This window comes from Nicotiana tabacum, chromosome 5 (genome assembly GCF_000715075.1).
Source record: "Nicotiana tabacum cultivar K326 chromosome 5, ASM71507v2, whole genome shotgun sequence".
Taxonomy (NCBI): Eukaryota; Viridiplantae; Streptophyta; class Magnoliopsida; order Solanales; family Solanaceae; genus Nicotiana; species Nicotiana tabacum.
Window position 1 is genome coordinate 144685110 of NC_134084.1, and position 24597 is coordinate 144709706.

Sequence of the window (24597 nt, forward strand, 5' to 3'; positions counted from 1 at the left end):
CCGGAATTCGCCAAAATACTAACTTCGTCAATTCAAGCCTAATTCTACATCGGACCTCCAAAATTACTTCTGATCACACTCCTAAGTCACAAATCATCCCCCGAAGCTAACCGAATCATCGGAATTCACATCCGATCCCTCTAACTCATAAGTCAACATCGGTTTGACTTTTCCAACTTAAGTCTTCTTAAAAGAGACTAAGTGTCTCATTTCTTATCAAAACCACTCCAAACCAATTCGATCACATAAGATACGGATAATAAAGCATAAAGAAGCTGAGAATGGAAAAAACGGAGCAGTAACCTATGAGACGACGGGTCGAATCGTCACACTACTCAAAGCAGCTGTAATGGGACATCCAATGTCCTTGTAATGACTTAATATATATGAATATTTCCCTTTGTTACCAAAAAAAAAACCAGAATTGATGATAATTATATAGTGCAATAGCAATGTAATTTTCGAATTTTCAAACTTTCTTTCATTCATTATAAAATATATTATACTTTTTAAATTATTTCTCTTTCATTTCTTTCCTTCTCGCCTTCTTCAACAGATGTGGAATGCTAAAGCAATTAGATAGAATTGCTTAAAAATATTTATTATGAGAACTTTTTTACGAGAACACTTGCTAAAAATAATTTCATATTTTAGTAGTTGTATTTTTATTTAGCTTGGTTTGAGAGTTTGTGTAATTTATATAACTCGATCCTTGCTCATTTATAAGATTTCTATGCAGAGTTTTTTGGTCTTTAGACTGCCGTTTTCCTTGGTATTCATGTTGCGGCTGGCAATAAAAATGGAGGAACAAGGTAAAATGGAGGAACAAGGTAGGCTGCAGATTTTGAGTCTTACTATTTGATGTTTTCTTACTCGTATATTGTTATTGCATTGGATTAGTTCTCGTTGTATTCTCTAAATTCAGCAATAACTCTAAGAAAGTAACAAAATATTTTTAATGATCAAACTTATGTATATTTTTTCTCCCTATAGGTTACTACTTTGATTTTGAACAAAGATTTTATCAACAGTGAGCTTATTATATTTGTGAGTATCGTTTTTAAGAATATTACAGTTTATGGCTCAATGCGCTATTTAATTTTCGAGCCGCATAAATTGAAGTGATCGGACCGAACAAATCGAAATAGAAAATAGAAAAATCAAACGATATTAAATTTAATTAGGTATGGTATTTGTATCGCATTTTTATAAATTAAATATTAAAAATACCGAATCTGTTATAAAATAATAAAAGAAGAAGAAAAGTATTGCATAGAAAAGTAGGGAGAGAGAATTCTTATTGATTTGGGATCAATTACAATGCAATATAACCCTCTATTTATAGGGAGAGAGTGACTTAGCCACTAATAAACCCTAGAATCTCTCTAAATATAGACATTCACCATAAATAAAATTCTATTTATAACACTCCCTCTGAATGTCTATTCAACAGATAATGTGCCTCATTAAAACCTTAATTAAAATAAAATCCAGTGGGAAAAAAATTCTAGAAAAGGAAAAAGAGTACACATATTTAGAAATGCGCCTTTTGGTTGCCTCGTTAAAAACCCAGTAGGACAAAACCTTGTAAGGAAAAAAGAGTGAAACGCGTATTAACTCCCCCTGATAAGAGCATCAATTCATATCCTTGAGTCTTCGCATCCCAATCTTGTTCACTAGCTTCCTGAAGGTTGACGTCGGCAGAGATTTGGTAAATAAATCACTCATATTAACTCTGATGAAATGTTGCACCTTGAAAATTCTCGTTATCACATTATCATGCTTATAATTATAGCAAGATACGTATGTGCATAAATAGCACTTAGGATATGGTACTTCAGGACGAATAATTGTATATGCTTTAAGCAATTTAAATCCTTCGTGGATTGTCATATAAGTATAGTCATATAAGCCATTTAATAGACTTTAGATGCATATCAATTTTTCATGTCATGCTAGACATATAAGATAAATAAAAGTGATTGCACATACCATTGACTTTATACTTTCAAGTGTTTGAACTACAGGTCCAAAACTATATGTCTTTCGTATGGAATCAATTTCTATTCGAAATTGTTTCTCCAGACTTAATATCCTCATATATATTTAGCGCTATCATAGATGTCGACGACGAACATTTTATATCGGTTCCAATCTCCTTATTTTTCATAAAGACATAACATAGAGATCTCTTCATTCATATATTCAGGTACCTGAACCTCTCTTGAGATTTTATGAAGTGTTATGTCATGTGATCTTTTAGATCACTTGCCTCCTTATTATGATCATTTTGATCATTTGCTCGTCTTCTTTATTAAGAAGTTTATTTGAAACTGATTTGTCTATACGCCTTAAGCGTACCACAGACTTTGTCCTTCTAGGATATATTCTTGTAGGAGCATTTTCAGTGAGAATACAGCTACTTTCTTTGGGTCAGCAAATGCATCTGGCATGCTTTGCAATATATTGCACATGGATTATCTTTTTATGAACTTCAAATTCATATTATCTTATTCGAGGATCTAGATGTACACATGATAATTCATTCCACGTAACTTTTTCTCAATTGTTTGTCATATCTTCCCCTTATGTTAGAAAAACTAACTTGTTTTCTCAACTTTGAGAACTCATTTTTGTGCGTTATGGTATTAATCAAAATATATCCCGCACATCAATAATAATAATATGAATTATTTGGTTCCTGACCCTAAACCACTTGTAAGGGGAGAATGTAATATACTTTCATATATGACCTATATCAAACTGATATAGATAACTTTGTTCTCATAAACAATTATTTAGCTATTAAGTGGAGACACTCAATAAATTATTTTGCTAAACCAACTGTGATGTAAACCAACTTGTCAAAATGAACTATCTTGAATAAAAAATCTGGAAATTATGCTCTAAATCAAATTATTGAGCAGTTACCTCGCAAACAACAGGTTGCAGGTTAATAATAGTCACACATGTAACTATCTCATAGATGCATCTTATGTGGTGTAAACCAACAGTGATGTAAACCAACTTGTCAAAATAAATTATCTTGAATAAAAAAAATCTGGAAATTATGCTCTAAATCAAATTATTGAGCAGTTACCTCGCAAATAACAGGTTGCAGGTTAATAATAGTCGCACATGTAACTATCTCATAGATGCATCTTATGTGATATACATGGCAAGTGAATGAGCCCATATTCACCTTTGATATTTTCAGCATTCATGGGATTCAATCCCAATTTTATAAGTTGGTCAATTAATTAATGTGAACAAGCAATATAAGAGAATTTGTAAAGAACTTTCTAGTCATTTAATATCTACCCATGTAAATTCTCTTTTATTTTTGTACATCATACTTAAATTAATATGGCTAAACTAATTATGCCAACTGAATAAATTATCAATATTGATAAAATTCAGATTTACACCATGACATGTGCAATTATCAATAAACTCCAAGTTTATTATGATATGAGTTTTTATATCAATAAACATCCACTTTATTGTGGTATTCTTTTATTTGTGTAGTACAAACTGGAGAATAAAGTAGGTAGCTCTTCATATATATATATTACCCCGTTACAAGTTGTAGTAATAGAAAATATCAAATCTTTTCTTTATTTATAGTCTCAATATAACCAATCGCTTTCGCAAATAGTTTAGAAACTGAATAAATTTTTTTGAGACTTACTACAACACAACAAATTGACATGATGATCAATTGTATTCCTCCAAAATAGTAATAATTGGCTCTTCCAGAGCTCTCAATTAATTTGTACTATCACATATTCATCAACATCCATATGGTGAATATCTCTTTTAAAGAGAAAGTTATACCATTATGGTTATGGTCAAAATTATATGCAAGATATGTTTCTTGCATTAATGTTATTCTTTAATAATCACATTACCAAAATATTTTGGCGTGCAATAGGTACGTGACCAATGACCATTCATGACATAATAATGACATTATTTTCTTATATCATCTCAAACCTCCTTCTAGGATGAGTGTGGTATATTCACTACCACTAGTACGTTCATATTCTTTCAAGAATGAATATGTATTCATAAGTCAGATGTTGTCACATTCACATCATGAATGGATCATAATCATCTATATGTGCTTTACAAAATCTCATGTCAAATTGATGACAAATATTACTTTCACAAAATGAAGGATTATTTTGAGAATCCTTATTGTTCTCATTACCACAATGATGACGATTATAATTCGTCTATTGCCACGTCCACATCCATTGATACATTTATAGTAATAATTTTGTCTTCTTTCAGACTTATCACATACTGCTATCGCATTCTTTTAAGGGAATAAGAATGAAGCAAATTCAATGAGACGGGTTTTTAATTATTTGCCCACGACCATACATGAATTTGATCATGACAAGGCATAGAAATTTTAGCACTTTGGCTGGTTATAATTTCTTTCAAACTCTATTAGAGTTATAATCAAAGTTTATTGTCTTTGCTTGTATTTAAAATCAAATTATAGAATAAAAGAGAAAAATAGGGTAAAACACTTACTTTAAATCAAGAATTTAATCATGAAGGAAGTTCATGGAACAATTGACATTCATTATGCTCAAACTCAAAGCTTCTACTCAATTTATTAGAGTCTCGTGCTGATAACATGTTATAAAATAATAAAAGAAGAAGAAAAGTATTGCAGACAAAATTCTTATTGATTTGGGATCAATTACAACAGAATATAACCCTTTATTTACAGGGAGAGAGTGATTTAACCATCAAATAATAAACCCTAAAATATCTCTAAATATAGACATTCACCATAAATAAAATTCTATTTATAAAATATTGAAATATCATATCGCATTAACCGAGAAACACCCCTAAGTCAGGTAGATGCTTAGATACTTGTGATATTTTCTATGATTTCAAGTGTTGGTTTTCGAGAAATACTGAAAAAAAGGACAAACATCCCTTGCGAAACTCATAAAAAATTCCTTTTTAAGTTTGAGCATGACACGTAATTAGACGTGCAGTTAATTATTTTTAAATTGGAAATAGATAAGAAAAACGTGAGTTTTTTTAAAAAAAGAATCCTTCTTAATTATCACCCAAAATAGAGTCATAATTTGAAGTATATGTATTATGAATTTTTGATTAAATTTATAACTCATTTTATTTACTGGATCCATAATTAAATTGTTTTATATATATTTAATAATTTTTTAATAAAAATATAAAATTTTAATAAAAACTACTAAGGTCGTACGAAACTATAGATAATATTGTAGCTCCCCAGCAAAATAATGATATCTGCTTAACCAATCAGGATTGTGATAGAGTGGTAAATATTCCTTCATTCTTAATCAGGTTGTTCGACGTTTGAATATAAAATTATCTTTGTTAGGGAATTCTTTATCCCCAATCATGCATTGAAGGATGGTCAATCGAACATCCTTCATCGAAAAATTATACCATATATATAAAAACTTATATTATGTATCTAGGTCAAAAAAAATTCTTTTTTTATATGTAGATATTAAATTTTCAATATCCTTCGAGAAATTTTTAACTTCGTCATTGTCCCAATATGGTATTTTTCGGTACGAGTTATCGGATCCCAATACGACCCAACAAAAAAAAAGATAGGTGCGTGACTTACTTTAGCCTTTAAAACGGGCTTTATCCCATTTTAGACCGACAAAAACCACTTCAGCTGCGGCAACTCCAAAGTGAACAGTGGTGAGTAACAATGTTCTCAGATCAAAATCTGTTTCAATTCATCGTCTTCTTTATTCTCCTTATGTCAATACCCACTTTCATCTTAAGCCAATTCTTAACTTCTCCCTATGGCAAACATTACCGTTCAAATTCAGGAACCACAATTTCATCACCTTTTGCATGGTTTCTAATGGAAAGTCCAACACTTTGGCTTACAATTCTCCTCTTTCCTTTTGGTAAAAATCACACAAACCCTTTAGCCTATATTCTCATTTCTCCTTTCCTTTTACATTACGTTAATCGTACAATTATTTACCCAATTAAACTCTCCCAAAAAACCACTAATGGTAATTTTCCATTGCATATTGCTTTGACAGGTTTTGTTTATAATATTTTGAATGCTTATATACAAACTAGATGGGTGTCTCATTATGCTAATTATGATGTTGATAAGTGGTTTTGGTTTAGGTTTGTTGGTGGGATTGTTGTGTTTGCAATTGGTATGATGATGAATGTTTGGGCCGATGGAGTGTTAATGGGCCTGAAAAGTCAAGGTGGCGGATATAAGATTCCGAGAAATGGGCTTTTTGAATATGTGAGCAGCCCAAATTATTTGGGTGAAGTGATGGAGTGGTTGGGCTGGGCTTTGATGACATGGTCTTGGGCTGGGCTTGCTTTTTTCGTTTACACTTGCTCTAACTTGGTTCCGAGGGCTGTTTCGAATCATAAGTGGTATTTGGAGAAATTTGGGGAAGATTATCCTAAGAATAGAAAAGCTGTTTTTCCATTTTTGTACTAAGATATTTTATGTATATCTTGTTGCGTCTTTGTGATTATGCAATGCAAAAACTATTCCTGCTTTTAATATTTCTCAAGCATAATGTGTTTTTATCTTCTGCTACATTTCTTTCTCTATGCTATTGTGATCATGCATGTTTGTTTTGAGCCGATGGTCTATCGGAAACAACTTCTTCACTTGAACAGGGTAGGGATGAACCTGCAGACTTAGTACCCTCTCAGACCCCCACTTATAGAATTGCACTAAGTATGTTGTTATTGTTAAACAACACCAACAATCCAACATACCTAGTGATTCCCACAAGTAGGGTCTGGGGAAGGTAGTGATTACCCTCACCTTAGTAGGATAGAGAGGCTATTTTTGGTAAATCCTTGGCTAAAAAAAATTAGAAACAAAGCAGTAACAACAACAAGATATTAGAAAAAATAAACTCAAAGATAACAATCAAACAGTAAATAGTAATATATAGCAATTTAAGAATTAAAGTATACCATACTAACACTAATATTACTGGTACGAGGATGGAAAAGAGAGTCGCTCAACTGAAAAACTTATGTTGTCATTGTTGTAATGTGTTTTTATCTTTGAAATAAATTTCATCCCTTGGCACCAGCTCAAACTTAGAAAGTAGTAAGAGAATAATTATTGCATGTATGTAGGAAATGATCCCATGGGTATAAGATTTTCGGCAGATTTTCCTAATTTGAAGTTTGAAGTATTAGCAAGTAGTAGAGAACCTACCATATTTAAAGTTTTAGCAAACGCAGCTCACAATTTGTATTTCATTATGATATTAAATGACAAAGTAAAGAAAGTTGCAGAGGACATACAGTTGTATAGAGAAGGAGGATCCAATACATTTGCAAACTCAATGGCATTGTAATAGTAATTTGGTGAATTTACTGCAAACATAAAGTGAAAACTAACTAGTAGATTTTGTCCCTATTATATGAATTCGATTACAATATGATACACAATTCGTTGAATGTTATTTCTAGTAGATTTTCTCTCTATTACTTGAATACGACTACAATATGATTGATAATTCAGCATGAACACAAACTAATTTATTAAGGGGTGTCAAAATATGATTCAATGATGAACACAAACTTTATTAAGGGGTGTCAAAATATGATTCAATGATGAATACAAACTTTATTAAGGGACGTCAAAAAATGATTCACAACTCAACGATGAAGACTGTCACACCTCCTTTTTCACACCTCCGAGAAGGGTATGAGGGAGTTTTTCCCAATTTAAGTGACAATCGAAACAGAATTATTTTTTTAAAGTTCAGAGACGCCACTTGGGATGATTTATGGTGTCCCAAGTCACCGGTTGAAATCCCGAATCGAGGAAGGTTTTGACTCTAATTATGATCTGCGAACACAGAAATCCAGGTAAGAAATTCTATTAACCCGAGAGAAGGTGTTAGGCATTCCCGGATTTCGTGATTTTAGCACGGTTGCTCAATTATTATTATTGACCTAATTATCTAATTTTAAAATATTTTTAAACCTATGTGCATTTTTAACTTTAAAACCGCTTTTATTTATTTAAGGAATTATTTCAAGGTTATTTAAAATACATCGCAAGCCACGCTACATGAAATGCACCCGTGATTCATGACACGTTCTATTTAACCTTGTTAGAAATTAGAACTGGGTCACATGAAATGTACACCCGGATTTAATAATAGCCATGATAATTATATAATTAACGCGCCTAAAGCAACCTACGAAGTTCATTTTTAATATCTAAATTATAACATTTGTGAGGGCCATGAGTGATTTAATTAGGATGGCATACCTCAATCCATTCTTTCTTTAAGAAATTATACTTAATTAAAGTCATCGAAAGATGTTTGGATTCTTATCTAAATTAAATCTATCTAACATGACTATAAGCAGCCTACGCAAAATACCATACTAGCCTAACGTTTAGGGGGAAGGGGCGAGTTCCAAACTTGCAGTAACAACAAACAACATTTTAAAGGGGAATTGGGCTCAAGGGAAAACCCAAAGCTGAAACTAAAGTGCCGGAAGTCTTAAGGGCTAAGCTGGGCCAGACACAAAGCCCAAATATGAGAATCACTGTGGCTATTCAAAGAAAATTTCAGTATATTATCAACTAATGATCGAAATAAGTACTAAACAAAGTGTAAGGGAAACAAATGACCAATATCAATCTGAAACACCTCAGCTGAAGACTAGGCCACTTAAATCTGGGCCCAATGCTATAATGTACTCAGTAATTATTTTGGGGAACAAACTGTGTGCTTTCGGAGGTTGGGCTCAAGGTAGAGCCCAAAAGAAAATTCATCAAAATTCCAAATGGCCCCATTTGGACCTAATTCAACTTCTCAAAAACGTGGCAGGAATGTGTTGAGAATTAAGGCCCTACTGAGGCCATAAACAATCACCATTCACACGAAAGAACATCATATACAATTCCCAAATATACAGCGACAACAATGATATTACAGACCTCGAATTGTTACTGCTACTAATGCTACAACATGAACTCGGACCATTTAAACTATTTATCAACTATACTAATACAAACACGATCTGTTCTATCAAGTTAAAGCCCAGAAAACATATACATGCTGAACATTGTATTTTAAACATATTAGAGCCAGATTTTACATACCCCACAGTGGTAAGCTTTCAGCCCCTTCTAAAGAGCATTTCCCATTAAACACATAACCCTTAAACACACCCTATGAAAAGTCATACTACTACAGTAGACTGAAGCTTCAAACAAATCTCCCAAAGCAACTTAAAGGCACAAATACCTCCCACACACCTTACAATACAGTTCAAGCTCAAAACACACATCTATTACGTACCAATTTTAGCTAATTTCTAACATACTAAAAAACAAAATGGGGAAGGGAAGGAAACAGAAATACAATAAATTCCAACATCATGGAATCGATCTCTAGCAGAGCAAACAGGCATCTACTGAGTGGCAATAGCCAACAAACTCTAAAGCTTCAAGTGTATTATTCACATGGCCATAGGGATTCAGCTTACATACCTGGATATAAACCAAAAACAGCCACAGAACTTCAGCAAGAAAATAGTAATATCACCAGAGTTTAAAACAACAACAAGCAGCAACTATCAATCAGCTTTAACCATGTTTTGAACCCAGAAAAAGAACAACAATATACTCAAGTTTTTAAAACCCAAGAAAGATGAAAACCATCTGCAATGGAAGAGTATTTGTGATTTTTTTTTGTATTTTTCTTTCTAATTTTTGAAACTCTATCAGTGTGTGTGTATTCTTTAGTGTTTTAGGTGCAGAGAATAGTATTTTTAAAATCTCCTTCTTTAGAGTGAGGGAAAGGGTTCTATATATAGGTGCTCACTCTCCATGTGCTACTAAGGAATTTTTGAATCAAATCTCTGCTGCCCACCCTAAATTTCAGGAAAAAAACATCTTTCAAAACTGATTTCTGTACAGCTGTCAGATATTTTTATTTTTCAGCCTTTTATCCTAACAATTTTGGGCAGCTGTCCATTTTAAGAAGTTTCCATTTAGTTACTAAAGATTCTCCCAAGTTAAAATGCCCAAATTACCCCCTTAAATTCCTAGTTATTCAATTAACCCCTTGAAAGTTTATACTATCCCCAAATCAGGACTAACACATTTAGGCAAAGAACATATCGAAATTCAGATTGAACAAACAATAGTCATTAAGCATTTGAACCTTTTAAGCTAACCAAAACAAAACAATTCAGCAAACAGAAGCATTTACATCTAAAACCAAACGATTTTCAAATTGTTCAAGCTTATTGAAGCTACGAGATGAAAGACCTAACAAAAATTAAACTAGACTAAACATGCAAATTGAGTAAGGAAACAAATACGAAAGGAAAGATTAACCAAGGACCTATAAGAAATCAGAAGGAACAAAATCCAGGTTCAGAAGATTTTTCATCAATGAACTCTGAATTAACCTAAGAACAGAATTAAACCCTTACAATTCAGAAAAGAGAGGAAAAGAAATACCCTCCGAACAATGAAAACTCTGGACTTCGAATACATTTGGTCCGGTCAGAGGCGAATCAACTAAATCCCGGCGACTCCGAAATGAGTTTAAACTTACATTAACCAATAGCTCTTAACAAAAGCCATTGGCTAATGTCAGTTTCAGACTCAAAACATGCTCAAATCGACGGAGAAATCAAATAAAAGACATGATATTCTTGACCATTTTTAAATCTAAAATATGTGACTTTTGGATCAATCGAAAGACATGGTCACGAGATAGATGATGAGAGGGGAAGGTAGTGATTACATGGTGTCGATTTTAGTAGTTTGGAAGAGGTTGGGTGAATTAGGGCTTGGCCCCAGATGTGGATTTGGCGAGTTTGGGCGGTGATTTAAAGGAAGCTATTTTTGGGTTTGAACAGAGGGGGAAAGGGTAATGGTGTGGTAAGAATTTTAGGGTTATTTGAGGTGTTGCCGCCGGCCGGTGGGGATTTGGAATTTAAGGGCGGTAGATCTCTAGGGTTTGGGGTGAGGCAGACGGATTGGGGATTTGACTGGGGGGAACCGGTTAGGACATACATGTATTGGAATAAATCAGTTCCCAGCCGTTGGATCACACAAGATCAACGTCTGGGATTCGCTTGAAAGAAACGACGTCGTTTGGTTAAGTGGGGTAAGACCTGGACCAGGTAAATTGGTTTCGGGTTAGGTTTGGGGCTGACCTGGGGTTGGATTTGGGCTCAAACGATTTGGCCCAATTTTGGGGCCAAGTTAGACCCTTTTTAATTCTTTTCTCTTTCTTTTTTTTCCCTTTTTTTTTCCTTTAATTAACTAAAATCCTAAATTACATATCAAATTAATCTAATTTGCAAGGTTAATCTAATTATCTAATTGTAATATTTACAAAATTAGTTGATCCTAAATTAAAGAAAAGAAAATTACTAAATTAGAATTAAAAGACTAAAAATGCAAAAGTAAGCCAATTTTTATGATTTTTGTTTTTTTAATAAAGCAACTAATTCACTAATTAACCTAAAATGTAAAAATAAATCCTAAATGCAATGCATGGTATTTTTGATATTTTCATGATTTTTAACAGAAATAAACATGCACAGAAATGCAAACAATTAGCACAAATTCTCACAAAATCCTATAAACTGCAAATAATGGAAAAAATTTATTTTTCTTGAATTTTATAGGAGTAATTCATATAGGGCAAAAATCGCGTGCTCACAGCTGCTCTTCTTTGCTCGGAAACACGAAGAGTTTTCGTGCAAAGATAAAGTAATCGGATACAAGCGATTTTTGCCCGTTTGAATACTTTGTGGGAAGAATTTTTAAGAAATTTGACCGCACCTTACTTCCGAGGTTGCCTACATATTCTTGGCTATAAAGGAATCAGGTCGGTGTAGTTCGGGAAGTTTTGGTAGCTGGGACTACCAGGAAACTGTGATTTCACTGTTGCTGCTGCTACTACTGCTTGCTGAACTCCTTATTACACCAAGACAAAATAAAAAAAATTAGACCAAACTATGATCTATGAATTACAAGAATCCTATCTATATCTTCAAACTTGATATTGCAGTTTCTGTCGCTCTGCTGACTTGTACTCTCCAGATGAGCTTCATTTGTTGCTGACTTGAATTGCATTCTGAAATGAATTCCCTTATTCTCCAGGCGGGCGCATGATTGCCGGCACTTGAACTGTATTCCCGTGTTCTTCAGGTGGGCGCCTGATTGCCGAAACTTGAATTGTATCCCCTTTGTTACCTTAAACTGTTTTCCCTTGAATCTGTGATGTCTTCCTTTGAAACTTGAACTACTTCTCTTGTTCTCTAGGTAGGTGCCTGACTGCCAAAACTTTGAACGGCATTCCCTTGCTCTCCAGGTGAGCGCCTGATTGCCGAAACTTTAACTGTATTCCTTACTCTCCAAGTGGGTGCCTGATTGCCAAAAGTTTAACTATATTCCCTTGCTCTTTATGTAGGCGCTTGATTCCCAAAACTTCAACTGTATTCCCTTGCTCTCTAGGTGGGCGCCTGATTGCCAAAACTTCAACTGTATTCCCTTGCCCTCCAGGCGGGCGCCTGATTACCAAAGTCTAACTGTATTCCCTTGCTCTCCAGGTGGGTGCCTGATTGCCAAAACTTTAAATGTATTCCCTTGCTTTCCAGGTGGGCGCCTGATTGCCAAAACTTTAACTGTATTCCCTTGCTCTCTAGGTGGACGCCTGATTGCCAAAACTTTAACTGTTTTTCCTCAGAACTGACCTATTTTCCCTTATTCTCCAGGTGGGCTCCTGATTGCTGAACTTGACTCGTCTTCCTTTGAACATTGCTGCTTTCCCTTTGTTCTCTATATGGGTACCTGATTTCCAACACTTTAACTGCTTCTTCTCGAAACTTGACTTGTTTTCCCCTGTTCTTTAGGTGGGCTCCTGATTGCTGACCTTGAACCATATTCCTTTGAACATTGTTGCTTTCCCTTTATTCTCCAGGTGGGTGCCTGATTTCCAACACTTGCACTGCTTTTCCTCGAAACTTGACTCGTTTTCCCTTGTTCTCTAGGTAAGTTCCTGATTGCTGAACTAGAACCATATTCTCTTGCTACTTGGAACTGTTTTCCTTAGAAACTTGCACCATTTTCCCTTGCTCTCCAGGTGGGCGCCTGATTGCTGAGCTTGACCTGCTTTCCTTTGATCTTGTGTCGTCTCCCCTTGTTCTTCAGGTGGGTGCCTGATTGCTGAACTTGAATTGTCCTCTTCTTGAAACTGCTTTTCTTTGAACTATCTTCCCTTGTTTCTCCAGGTGGGTGCCTGATTGCTTGAACCTGAACTATTTTCTATTCTTGAAACTCGTGTTGTCTTCCCTTGTTCTTTAGGTGGGCACCTAATTTCAACAAAACAGACAAAACAAAAGACATTTTTCTTCCACAGTTTGACATTGGGAACATCTGTGAGTGTTAACTGATTTCTTCTTATCAAAATAAATTTTAAACATTCTAAACTAAATTCCTTTATCCTGAAAATTTAAAACCAAGCCTCATCTCAAAAGTGAATAACTCAACTGCCAAATTATACTTCCCAAAAGTAGACCTCTCGTCAGACCTTTGTCATTTGCGAGGGTCTAAAAAATTACTAAATTCTCTTATCCAGGAGGATAGTGGAGCTTACTACCGAGCATATCTAGCACTGCTTTCCTCACAGAGGGTTTCTCCCAAATAAACGATTTCCTGCCCCTGTTTCAATCAAAGAAAAATATTGTCAGTTTGAAAATGTGGTGGTTAGTTTGCGGCATTCTTGCTGAGGGTGGCTTTCCCACTGCCATGCTTTGTTCTACTCAGCTGCATCTGACTAGCCAAGAGTTATTTAACCTTCTGATTGAACCTTAACCACGAAACCTTGAATGACCCGAGTGCCCTATAATCAACCTATTGTTTTATCATGTCTGTCTCTCCCATCTGAACCTTTGTGTTTCTACCCACAATTCACGAAACCACTTGATCACTTGAACCCTTGCTAACACCTTATTTTTCCTTTTTGCATCATGCTATTTTTGGCATGTTGTGGCCGCACTTTGATTTGTGCAATTTAGAAGTTAGTAATAAGCTTTGCAATCCTTTATTTTGCTTAGAAAGTCTAACATTGAAAAAGCTTTAGAGGAATAGACCCAAAAGGAAATGAAATGTAATGACTTCGAGAGTTATGACTAGAGAAGAGAATCAAAACAGAAAGACTCTTTGAGGAAGAAAGGGAAAAGTGACTTATCTGAGTGAGGTTGCTGGCGTCAATGGTCACGACATGCACTTCGGATTAATCAGTCTAGTCCATTAAGTCGATCCTCTTTCAATCTTCACACTTTATGCCTAGGGTTCTTATAATCTGACTCCTTTGCCAAGTTAACAACCTTGTTCGGCTTGCGGTGCCCTGAAGTGGTTTTCACCAGCAAACCTCTCTCATTTATTCATCTCTCAACTCACCATTGCCTTACGGTGTCTGTGAGGGTTTTCACAAATAAGACTCTCTCATTTTTAAATTCTCTTAGCTTGCCATCGCCTTACAGTGCCCGTGAGGATTTTCACCGATAAGACTCTCTCATTTTTTCATTCTTCCTGCTCAGAACAGAGTGTTGCGTGAATCACACCTCTGCTTGCTCGACTTGGCATCTCTCAAAGACTGATCAGAAGGTCTTTCTTTAGACTGTGATGTGGGCTTTTGGATAGGGTTAGAAAGAAAGGGTATCACAAAGGCTCAAAATAACTTGCATGGGTTCAAAATTACAACTTTTGGAATCAGATTTCTTACAACAATCACAACTTTCTGCCCCAGTTTCTTTGCTTGGGGACTTTTAAATTTTTATTTGGATGGGACCGAACTGTGAGGTTGCCTACGTATCCTTAAATGGAATCAGGTCGAACGTAGTTCATGTCATAGGAATTGTTTTGTTGTTGTTACTTTTTCCTTCTTTCTCTCTTTTTCCTTTTCTTTTCTCTTTTTCTTTCTTTTTTTCTTTTTTTTCTTTTCTTTTTTTTTCTTTTCTCTTTTCTCTTTTCTTATTTACTTACCTTTTGCGTTCGTGTTTCTGAATTTTGCTACCGATTCCAAAAGAGGGGTATGAAAGGAAATAAATAAGGCTCAAAGGGGTATCAAAGGATAAAGTGTTTAGATAGCAGAATAAAATGCCTTCGTCATTTCAATCTTCAAAATATGCCAAGTACAAACAAAAATTTAGACAAACCAAATAAATCATACATAATATCTTTTGACTGCATCAGAATTGATAGCCATATATACACATTTACCTTCTATATCTGTTAAATATAAAGCACCATTGGACAACACTCTTGTTACAATGAACGACTCCTGCCAATTTGGGGCGAACTTGCCTTTCGCTTCAGCCTGATTTGGAAGGATGCGTTTCAATACTTGCTGACCCACTTCAAATTTCTGCTGACGCACCTTCTTGTTATATGCTCTTGCCATTCTCTTTTGATACAACTGGCCATGACACACTGCTGCCAGTCTCTTCTCATCAATCAAACTCAATTGCTCCAGACGGGTTTTGACCCATTCATCTCATCAATTTCGGCTTCAGCAATAATCCGAAGGGATGGAATTTCAACTTTTGCGGGTATCACTGCTTCAGTACCATATACCAACAAATAAGGAGTTGCACTTACTGAAGTGCAAATAGTAATGCGATAACCCAGCAGAACAAAGGGAAACTTTTCATGCCATTGCCTGGAACCTTGCACCATTTTTTGAAGTATCTTCTTTATGTTCTTGTTGGCTGTCTCGACTGCTACATTCGCCTTGGGGCGGTATGGGGTGGAATTACGATGTGTAATCTTAAACTATTGACATACCTCTTTCATCAGATGACTGTTAAGATTAGCACCATTATCTGTGATGATCACCTTTGGGATTCCAAACCGACAAATGATATTCGAATGAACAAAATCAACCACTGCCTTCTTGGTCACAGATTTGAAAGTTTTAGCTTCCACCCACTTGGTGAAATAATCAATGGCTACCAGAATGAACCTGTGCCCATTGGATGCTGCTGGCTCAATTGGTCCGATGACATCCATACCCGAAACAACAAAGGGCCATGGTACAGACATTGTGTGCAATTCAGATGGTGGATAATGAATCAAATCTCCGTGTACTTGGCATTGATGACACTAGCGCACAAAGCTGATGCAATCTCGCTCCATGGTGAGCCAATAATACCCTGCTTGAAGAATTTTCCTTGCCAGAACATACCCACTTATATGCGGTCCGCAAACCCCGGAATGCACTTCGGTCATGATAGTCGTGGCTTGTCTAGCATCTATGTATCTTAACAATCCAAGATTTGGAGTTCTTTTGTACAAAACTCCTCCACTGAAGAAAAATCCACTTGCCAAACGTCGAATTGTTCTCTTTTGATCCCCTGTGGCTTGTACCGGATATATCCCCGACCTGATATACTCCCTGATATTGTGGAACCAAGGTTCACTGTCAAGTTCTTCTTCTACCATGTTACAGTAAGCATGCTGATCGCGGACCTAAATATGCATAGGGTCAATATAAGCTTTATCTGGATGATGCAACATCGACGCCAGAGTAGCCAAAGCGTCAGCAACCTCATTGTGGATCATTGGGATATGCCTGAACTCCACTGATCTAATCCGCTGACAAAGATCCTACAGACATTGTCGGTATGGTATGAGCTTCAAATCTCGAGTCTCCCATTCTCCCTGGATCTGGTGCACTAACAAATCTGAATCTCCCAAAACCAGCAGTTCTTGGACTCTCATGTCCACGGCTAACCTTAAACCCAGAATGTACGCTTTATACTCGACCATGTTGTTGGTACAATAGAAATGAAGCTGAGCAGTGACAGGGTAGTGATGCCTTTTTTCAGAAATGAGTACAGCTTTTATTCCAATGCATTTCATGTTAGCGGCCCCATCGAAGAAGAGTTTCCAATCGGGCTTTTCATCCTTCTCGACCTCATCAATATGTATTACCTCTTCATCAGGAAAGTAAGTCCTTAAAGGTTCATATTCTTCATCCACCGGGTTCTCGGCCAAGTGGTTGGCCAAAGCTTGGGCTTTTATCCCCGTCCGAGTCACATATACGATGTCAAACTCTGTGAGCAAGATCTGCCACTTTGCGAGCCTTCCTATGGGCATGGGCTTCTGAAAGATATACTTTAAAGGATCCAGGCGAGAGATGAGGTAAGTAGTGTAGGATGACAAATAATGCTTCAACTTTTGTGCTACCCAAGTCAGGGCGCAACATGTCCTCTCAAGGGGAGTATACTTAACCTCATAAGATGTGAACTTCTTGCTGAGATAATAGATGGCTTGCTCTTTCCTACCAGTGATGTCATGCTGACCCAACACACAACCAAATGAGTTATCTTGGACTGTCAAATAAAGGATCAAGAGTCTTCCAAGTTCCGGCGGGACCAACACAGGTGGGTTCGACAAATACTCTTTGATCTTATCGAATACTTCCTGGCATTCATCGGTCCATTTGACCACAGCATCCTTCTTTAGCAGCTTAAAGATGGGCTCACAAGTTGTCGTGAGCTGAGCAATAAACCTGTTGATGTAGTTCAGTCTCCCTAACAGACTCATCACCTCGGTCTTGTTCTTTGGCGGTGGCAATTCCTGGATAGCTTTGATCTTTGATGGATCCGGCTCAATGCCCTGTTGACTAACTATGAATCCCAACAGTTTCCCAGATGGAACACCAAATGCACACTTTGCAGGATTGAGCTTAAGATTGTACTTACGGAGCCTCTGGAAAAACTTTCTCAAATCTTTAACGTGGTCAAACTACTTCCTGGACTTTATGATCACGTCATCCACGTACACCTCAATCTCCTTGTGTATCATGTCATGGAATATGGTTGTCATTTCCCTCATGTAAGTTGCCCCAGCATTTTTCAAACCAAAAGGCATGATCCGGTAGTAATATGTTCCATATGGCGTGATGAATGTCGTCTTTTCCGAATCCTCCTCATCCATTAAAATCTGATGATGCCCTGCATAGCAATACACCAAAGACCCAATCTCGTACTTGGAATAGTTGACAATCAAAATGTGGATATTTGGCAGTGGGAAATTGTCCTTTGGACTTGCTTTGTTGAGGTCACGGTAATCAACACACACTCTGGTCTTACCATCTTTCTTCACAACATTGGCTAACCACGTGAGATACCGCGTGACTTGAATGACCTTTGCATCAAGCTGCTTTGTGACTTCTTCTTTAATCTTCACACTCATGTCAGTTTTGAACTTTCTCAACTTTTGCTTGACAGGAGGGAATGCTGGATCAATTGGCAACTTATAGACCACCAAATCTGTACTCAAGCCTAGCATGTCATCATACGACCATGCAAAATATCCTTATATTCCAACAATGCTTTAATTATTTCTTCCCTGATTTGCGGTTCAAGATAGACACTTATCTTAGTTTCTCTGACATTATCTGGATCCCCTAAATTGATTGCTTCCGTATCATTCAGATTAGGCTTGTTTTTTTTTTCAAAATGATTTAGTTCCTTACTAATCTCCTCAAATACCTCATCCTCATCGTATTCTGATTCATCATCACACTCTATTTCTTGGATTATTATTTCAGAATTAGATTGACTTTTAAGGCTTGGCCGAGGATTCCTCATGCATGTCATGTCATTGAACCAGCATAAAGAGAACTGTACAAAGAAGAAAAGAAAACAAAAATAAAATTATCAGGAATGATGGAAAAGGGAAATTGCATTTCATTGAAAATAAAGGATAACAGGATTTGTACATTAACAAGCGAAAAATAAAAATCTGGGTTAGAACCCTGGAATAACTTAGATAGAAAGGAAAATAAAACAAACTACCAAGACTCCTTCCGAGTAGGGAGAGGAGTAGCCTTACAACTGTTAAGCTTTACATTCGGCCCGATGAACTGCACGTCTGCTTTGATAGAACCTTCTCCAACTTCTACCATGTTCACATCATCAAACAACCTCTGGAACCTTTCAATTAATTATTCACCAACGTCAACCACAGAACTTGGAACTATCGTCACTGGGCGTTTCCTAGCACCAAGCTTGACAAAAGACCTGGAGAGACGCGGAATAGGTTTCGAAAGTGCCCACGCCTTTTGTTTTAACCTTCTAGCCCTTTTCACATCTGCCGCCGTGGGTTTGAATTTGAGACCGAATGTACCCAAGTTTTCAGGGAGGGACACTAGCTGTATGATACCCTACAAGGATGCACCCAGACCTTTACCTAGCACAAAACCATTTTTCAGCATTTCAGAGGCCATCATGACGGATGCAAAGGCTATCTTTGGAGTTGGAACACATTTCCCTTCTGGAACCTTCTCGACCGGCATTGTTTCAAAAACTTGATAGACCCAAGGCCCTTTGACATCTTCAGCCTCAATGAATGGGACAGAAGCATCACTGTGAGCACACAAATTCTCATCACCGTGCACGATGATCTCCTGTCTATCCCACTCGAACTTGACCATCTGGTGCAAGGTGGACAGGACTGCTTTGGCGGCATGTATCCAAGGCCGACCTAACAGCAAATTGTAAGAGATGGCTACATCCAGTACCTGGAACTCCATGGTGAATTCCACCGATCCTATTGTCAATTCAAGCACTATATCACCGATCGAGTCTTTTCCTCCACCGTCAAAACCTCGGATGCATATGCTATTCTTGTGAATCCTCTCATCATCAACTTTCAACTTGTTCAGAGTAGAGAGAGGACAGATGTTTGCATTGGAACCGTTGTCAACTAACACCTTGGTGACCACAGAATCTTCACATTTTACCGTAAGATAGAGAGCTTTGTTGTGTTCAGTACCTTCCACATGCAACTCATCATTAGAGAAGGTGATCCTGTTTACCTCAAATATTTTGTTGGCGATCTTTTTCAGATGGTTCACGGAGATTTTGTCAGGGACATGAGCTTCGTTCAGAATTTTCATCAGGGCCCGACGATGCTCGTCTGAATGGATCAGCAATGATAACAAGGAAATCTAGGCAGACATCTTTCTCAACTGCTCCACGATGGAGTAATCTTGCACCTTTATTTTTTTCAAGAACTCCTCCGCCTCTTCTTCAGTGACTTCTTTATTTACTAGAACCGGATTATCTCTGGATGTTTTAGCTTTCCTTAACTCTTCCGGGGCAAAGCATCTCCCCGAACGAGTTAATCCCTGGGCCTCGTTAACTTCTTCTTTCACTTCCTTTCCCTTATAGGTCACTATCACCCGTTCATAGCTCCACGAGATAGCCTTGGTGTTGACTACCGGCAACTGGGTTACCGGCTTGATGATGACAGGGTCCGTACGGGCACCTTCTACAATTATAATAAGCTTATTTGCCAACCTTGGCACGACCACTTTTGACTTTTCTTGCTTTGCCATAGAATCACTTGGGGATCTTTTCTTAACTACCATAGATGGCTCACCATATGTCATGCTTAACTTGTTCACTGATCCTCCAACCGCTGGTTTTTTGACTAGCCTAGCCTCACTGGACCGAATCATCATAACAGACTGTGAAGGCTTCTTGGGCTCCCCCTCCCTTGTGTACTATCTCGATCATGTTTGTTTCCTCATGGGTTGGCAATGGGTTCTGATTGATGTTGGGTGTCTCTGGAGTTTTGACTTCAATCCGATTTGTGTCGATGAGCTCCTGGATGGCATTTTTCAAGTGCCAGCACTTCTCCGTATCATGCCCCGGAGTACCAGAACAATATTCACAACTCAAGAAGTAATCAAGATTCTTTGGAGGAGGGTTTGGCAATTTCAACTCAATTGACCTCAGCATATCCAACTGCGTCAATCTATGAAATAAACTGGTATAGGACTCCCCCAACGGGGTGAAAGTTTTCTTCCGCTGCAACCTCTCGTTTTTAAATGCTGGATTGGGTCGGAAACCTGGGCCGGTAGGGTTTTGGTAGGCTCATGGGGGTGGGTAAGCATATTGTGGAGCTGGGTAGGTGTTTTGTGGGGTTGGGGCACACCATTATGAGTAGGCAGGAGGTTGAGTATATGTCTGGGCGTGATGGACAGAAATCTAAGGGTCTGGTGATGGGAAGTAGTGTTGGGGTGGATTATATGAGGTTTGGGTGTAGGTTCGGTGATGGGGTCGAGATTGGGTATAATGATGTGACGGGCCCCTCGATCCAAACTATGATCCTGAATCAATTCTTGCCACATCTTCTTTCTTCTTCTTTCTGATCACTCCTCCAGTACCATTCTGAATGGCTTGAGTAGTTGCTTTGATGGCCGAGTAGCTCATGATTTTACTTGATTTAAGCCCCTCTTCCACCATGCCACCCATCTTCACTACCTCGTTGAAAGACTTGCCTATGGCCGATATCAGATGGCCAAAGTAAGTAGGCTCCAGAGCCTGCAGAAAGTACTCCACCATTTCGCTCTCTTCTATCGGGGGGTTAACTCTTGCTACTTGTTCTCTCCAGCGAAAACCGTATTCCCTGAAACTTTCACTAGGCTTCTTCTCAATCTTAGTCAGAGATAAACAATCTGGAACAATCTCGATGTTGTATTGGAAATGACGAGCGAATGCTTGGGCCAAATCATCCCACGTATACCATCTGCTGTGATCCTGACGAGTGAACCACTCCAATGCCGCGCCGCTCAGACTCTAGCTAAAGTATGCCATCAACAGCTTATCTTTCCCATCGGCTCCTCTCATTTTACTGCAAAATCCCCTCAAATAGGCCACCGGGTCTCTGTGCCTATCATATAGGTCGAATTTAGGCATCTTAAATCCCATAGGCAGTTGAACAACGAGAAATAGACATAAATCTTTGTAGGCTACACTCACTTGGCCTCCCAATCCCTACATGTTTCTGAACGACTGTTCCAAGCTTCTTACCTTCCTGAACATCTCCTCCTGCTCTAGGTTTTTAGGTGGTTTCTCAGTCTCAACTGGGAGGTCGAAATGAGGAGTGTAGGAGTAATGCTCTAGGGCCTTGAAAGTAGGCTTCGGGGGATAGTATTGGTTATCTTGGGTTTAGAATAATGGCTCACTGGAGGATCTATGGAGTGTAGCTAGCGGTGGTGCCACGAGAACAGGGGTGGTTGGTGGAGGAGGGTATGGGATTGGTTTGGGTGGTGGTGCTTGTGGGGTCTGGGAAGTGGTGCCTTGGTAGTGGTGGTAATGAGGGAAGCCTGGAGATGAATCAACAGTGGGAGGTTTTTGGGATTGAGCCAGGGGCGGGACGAAAGCCGCGCTAGCGGGGTATGATGATGGTGGATGCCCTTTCATCCACGCCTGGTACATCTCTGCCATTTGGTGTTTCAACTTATGTACCTCCTCTTTTAGATTAACATCAGACTCTTCCCCCTCCCTTGACGGATCAATAGCACTTGCATCCAGTTCTTGGCCAGCCATGATCAACTTGTCTTTGGACCTGGTGTTGTACGGGTGAGTTGCCAGAATGCCAAACAAACTAACCACCTGCCTGAACTTGATGACAACAAGCAAACTGGTTAGTGATTAAGAGCTTAGCAGATATGCAACCGCACGTTGGGGATGCAATGCACCTAAGCAGTTAACCATTTCTATTATGCATTTAAACGGTTGCTTACGTCATCCCGGCTTTCACTAATTTCCATTTTGCAATTTCTTTCTCTCTTTTTTTTTCTCATTCCTGCTTTTCTTTGCTAGATTCTTGTTTTTGTTATTTTGTTCTCTCATTTTTCTCTCTTTTTTTGCCATTATTTTTCCCACAGTTTTTCTCGTTTTCTCTTTTTTTCTTCTTTTTTTTATTTTACTGTTATGATCGAATCCTATGGGGATTGACTACATATCATGACACCGCATGATCAGACCAAGCGTAGTTTCGGGGATAAGTGTAAAATAAAAGAAAGATACATTTTTTGGGTTTTCAATTTTTTTTTATAAAATAAAAGCAAAACATCCTGGTTACAACAACTTCTCCTACAATATTTAATCATAAAAACTAATAGACTCGAAAAGGTAGACTAACAGACTCCAATAGAAAAATGAAAATACAGACTCGAAAATGGACTAACAAACTCTGGAAGAAAGATGAAAATACAGACTCGAATGAAAATCATGAATACATAAGTGCCTCAATTACTACTCCAAGGGCCCGTAGGACATCGGTCGGTCTTGCCGTGGGCCTATGCGCCATATCTTCTTGAAGGCGGAATAGGTCATCCATGATCTGTCGGACAAAAATCATAACGGAAGCGAAGAACATGGACCTGGTCATGTCTTCGCACTCGTTGCACTTCATCACAATGTAGTCTACAATGCTCCTAACCCTTTCTCTGATAATACCCTTCTCTTATAGCATCTGTCCAATCTGTTGAGATCTGGCCCCCAAAACTTGTTCAGCTGTATGATTTTGCTCTTGAAGCTGTTGCAGGTCTTTTTCTAGCTATGACATCAGTGCATAACAGTGTTCTCTTTCTACTTTGAAGCTCTTTGTTTGTTTGGCCATTTCATTCTCGAGGGTAGTTAGTTTTTTCTTTAAGTTGGTGGCTTCTCCCTCATACTTTCTTTTTAATTGCCGGACAAACTCGGCTCGTCCCTCTACGTTCTTTGCTAACTATGCCCGGGCTCTCGCCAGATTACCATCGGAATTTTCTAGATCATCCTCGCACTCGGCTATTTTCCTCCTAAGACCATTTATGAGTCTTTCATCCTTTCGACTCCTTTCCTAATTCTCAGCAACTATCTTCATTTTTTGGATTTGGACTTGAATGGCTTGGTTTTCTTGGGCCAATTTCTTCTTCTCCCCTTCATCGGCAGTGGCCTGTACAATTTTGTCAAATTAAAATCTCGAATTTGTCCCTCCAATTTGCTTATTGTGGCTCTATAACTTGCTTCTTTTGCCAACCAATGTCATTGCTCCTGTGCTCCATTAGTGAATTGTTGTACATGGGACCTTTTGGTGGGTCGTTCAGGATCTTGATGGACTTGAGACCTTTTACCGTACCAAGTTGTGTAACTAGGCTCCAACTCGCCTCTGGACAAATCCCGTACCTGAGTCTTTGGCTCTAGGAACCTACATTGATGCCAAATTCGATGCACCCTTTCTTCCGGGTAATCAGCTTTTGGTCCCAGTTCGATGACCTGCCGACTCAGATCCTCATCATGCGGGATAGTCTGGTACCTGCCTAACTGGCGTAGAACTCTGTGTAGGGCATAAGGCCGAGTACTCCGAAGACCCATCAATAGAAAAAACATACTTCGGCCGACATGTAAATGACTTCACTGACCGGGAGCCACCCGAATGTCCATTCAATCTTGCTTGCAGTCAGGGAGCTCAAATGTGCAAACCATGCTTCCGTACCATCCGGAAACTCATGGTCCTCCACCCGATTTTCATGTTTTTCAATGCATTTAAGACCGGTCATACCACAGTTCATGTACCCCGGGCGGTGGCAAAGGTATTCCTCCATCCAGAGTTGTAGAAGCATATTGCATCCCTCAAAAAAATTTCCTCCTTTTCGGCAAACAGTTAGAGCTTGATAAATCTCCGCTAGGATCATCGGTACAATGGTGCCATTAGCCTTTTTA

At 38.0% G+C, this 24597-nt stretch overlaps 1 protein-coding gene across 1 annotated transcript; it reads left to right on the forward strand.

The window, feature by feature from the left end:
* The first annotated feature begins 5681 nt into the window (after window positions 1-5681).
* Window positions 5682-6580, forward strand: LOC107775832 (steroid 5-alpha-reductase DET2-like). Its single transcript, XM_075252705.1, has one exon. It carries the CDS (start codon window positions 5741-5743, stop codon window positions 6506-6508), a length of 768 nt encoding a protein of 255 aa, XP_075108806.1. The 5' UTR covers window positions 5682-5740; the 3' UTR covers window positions 6509-6580.
* Window positions 6581-24597: the final 18017 nt, after the last annotated feature.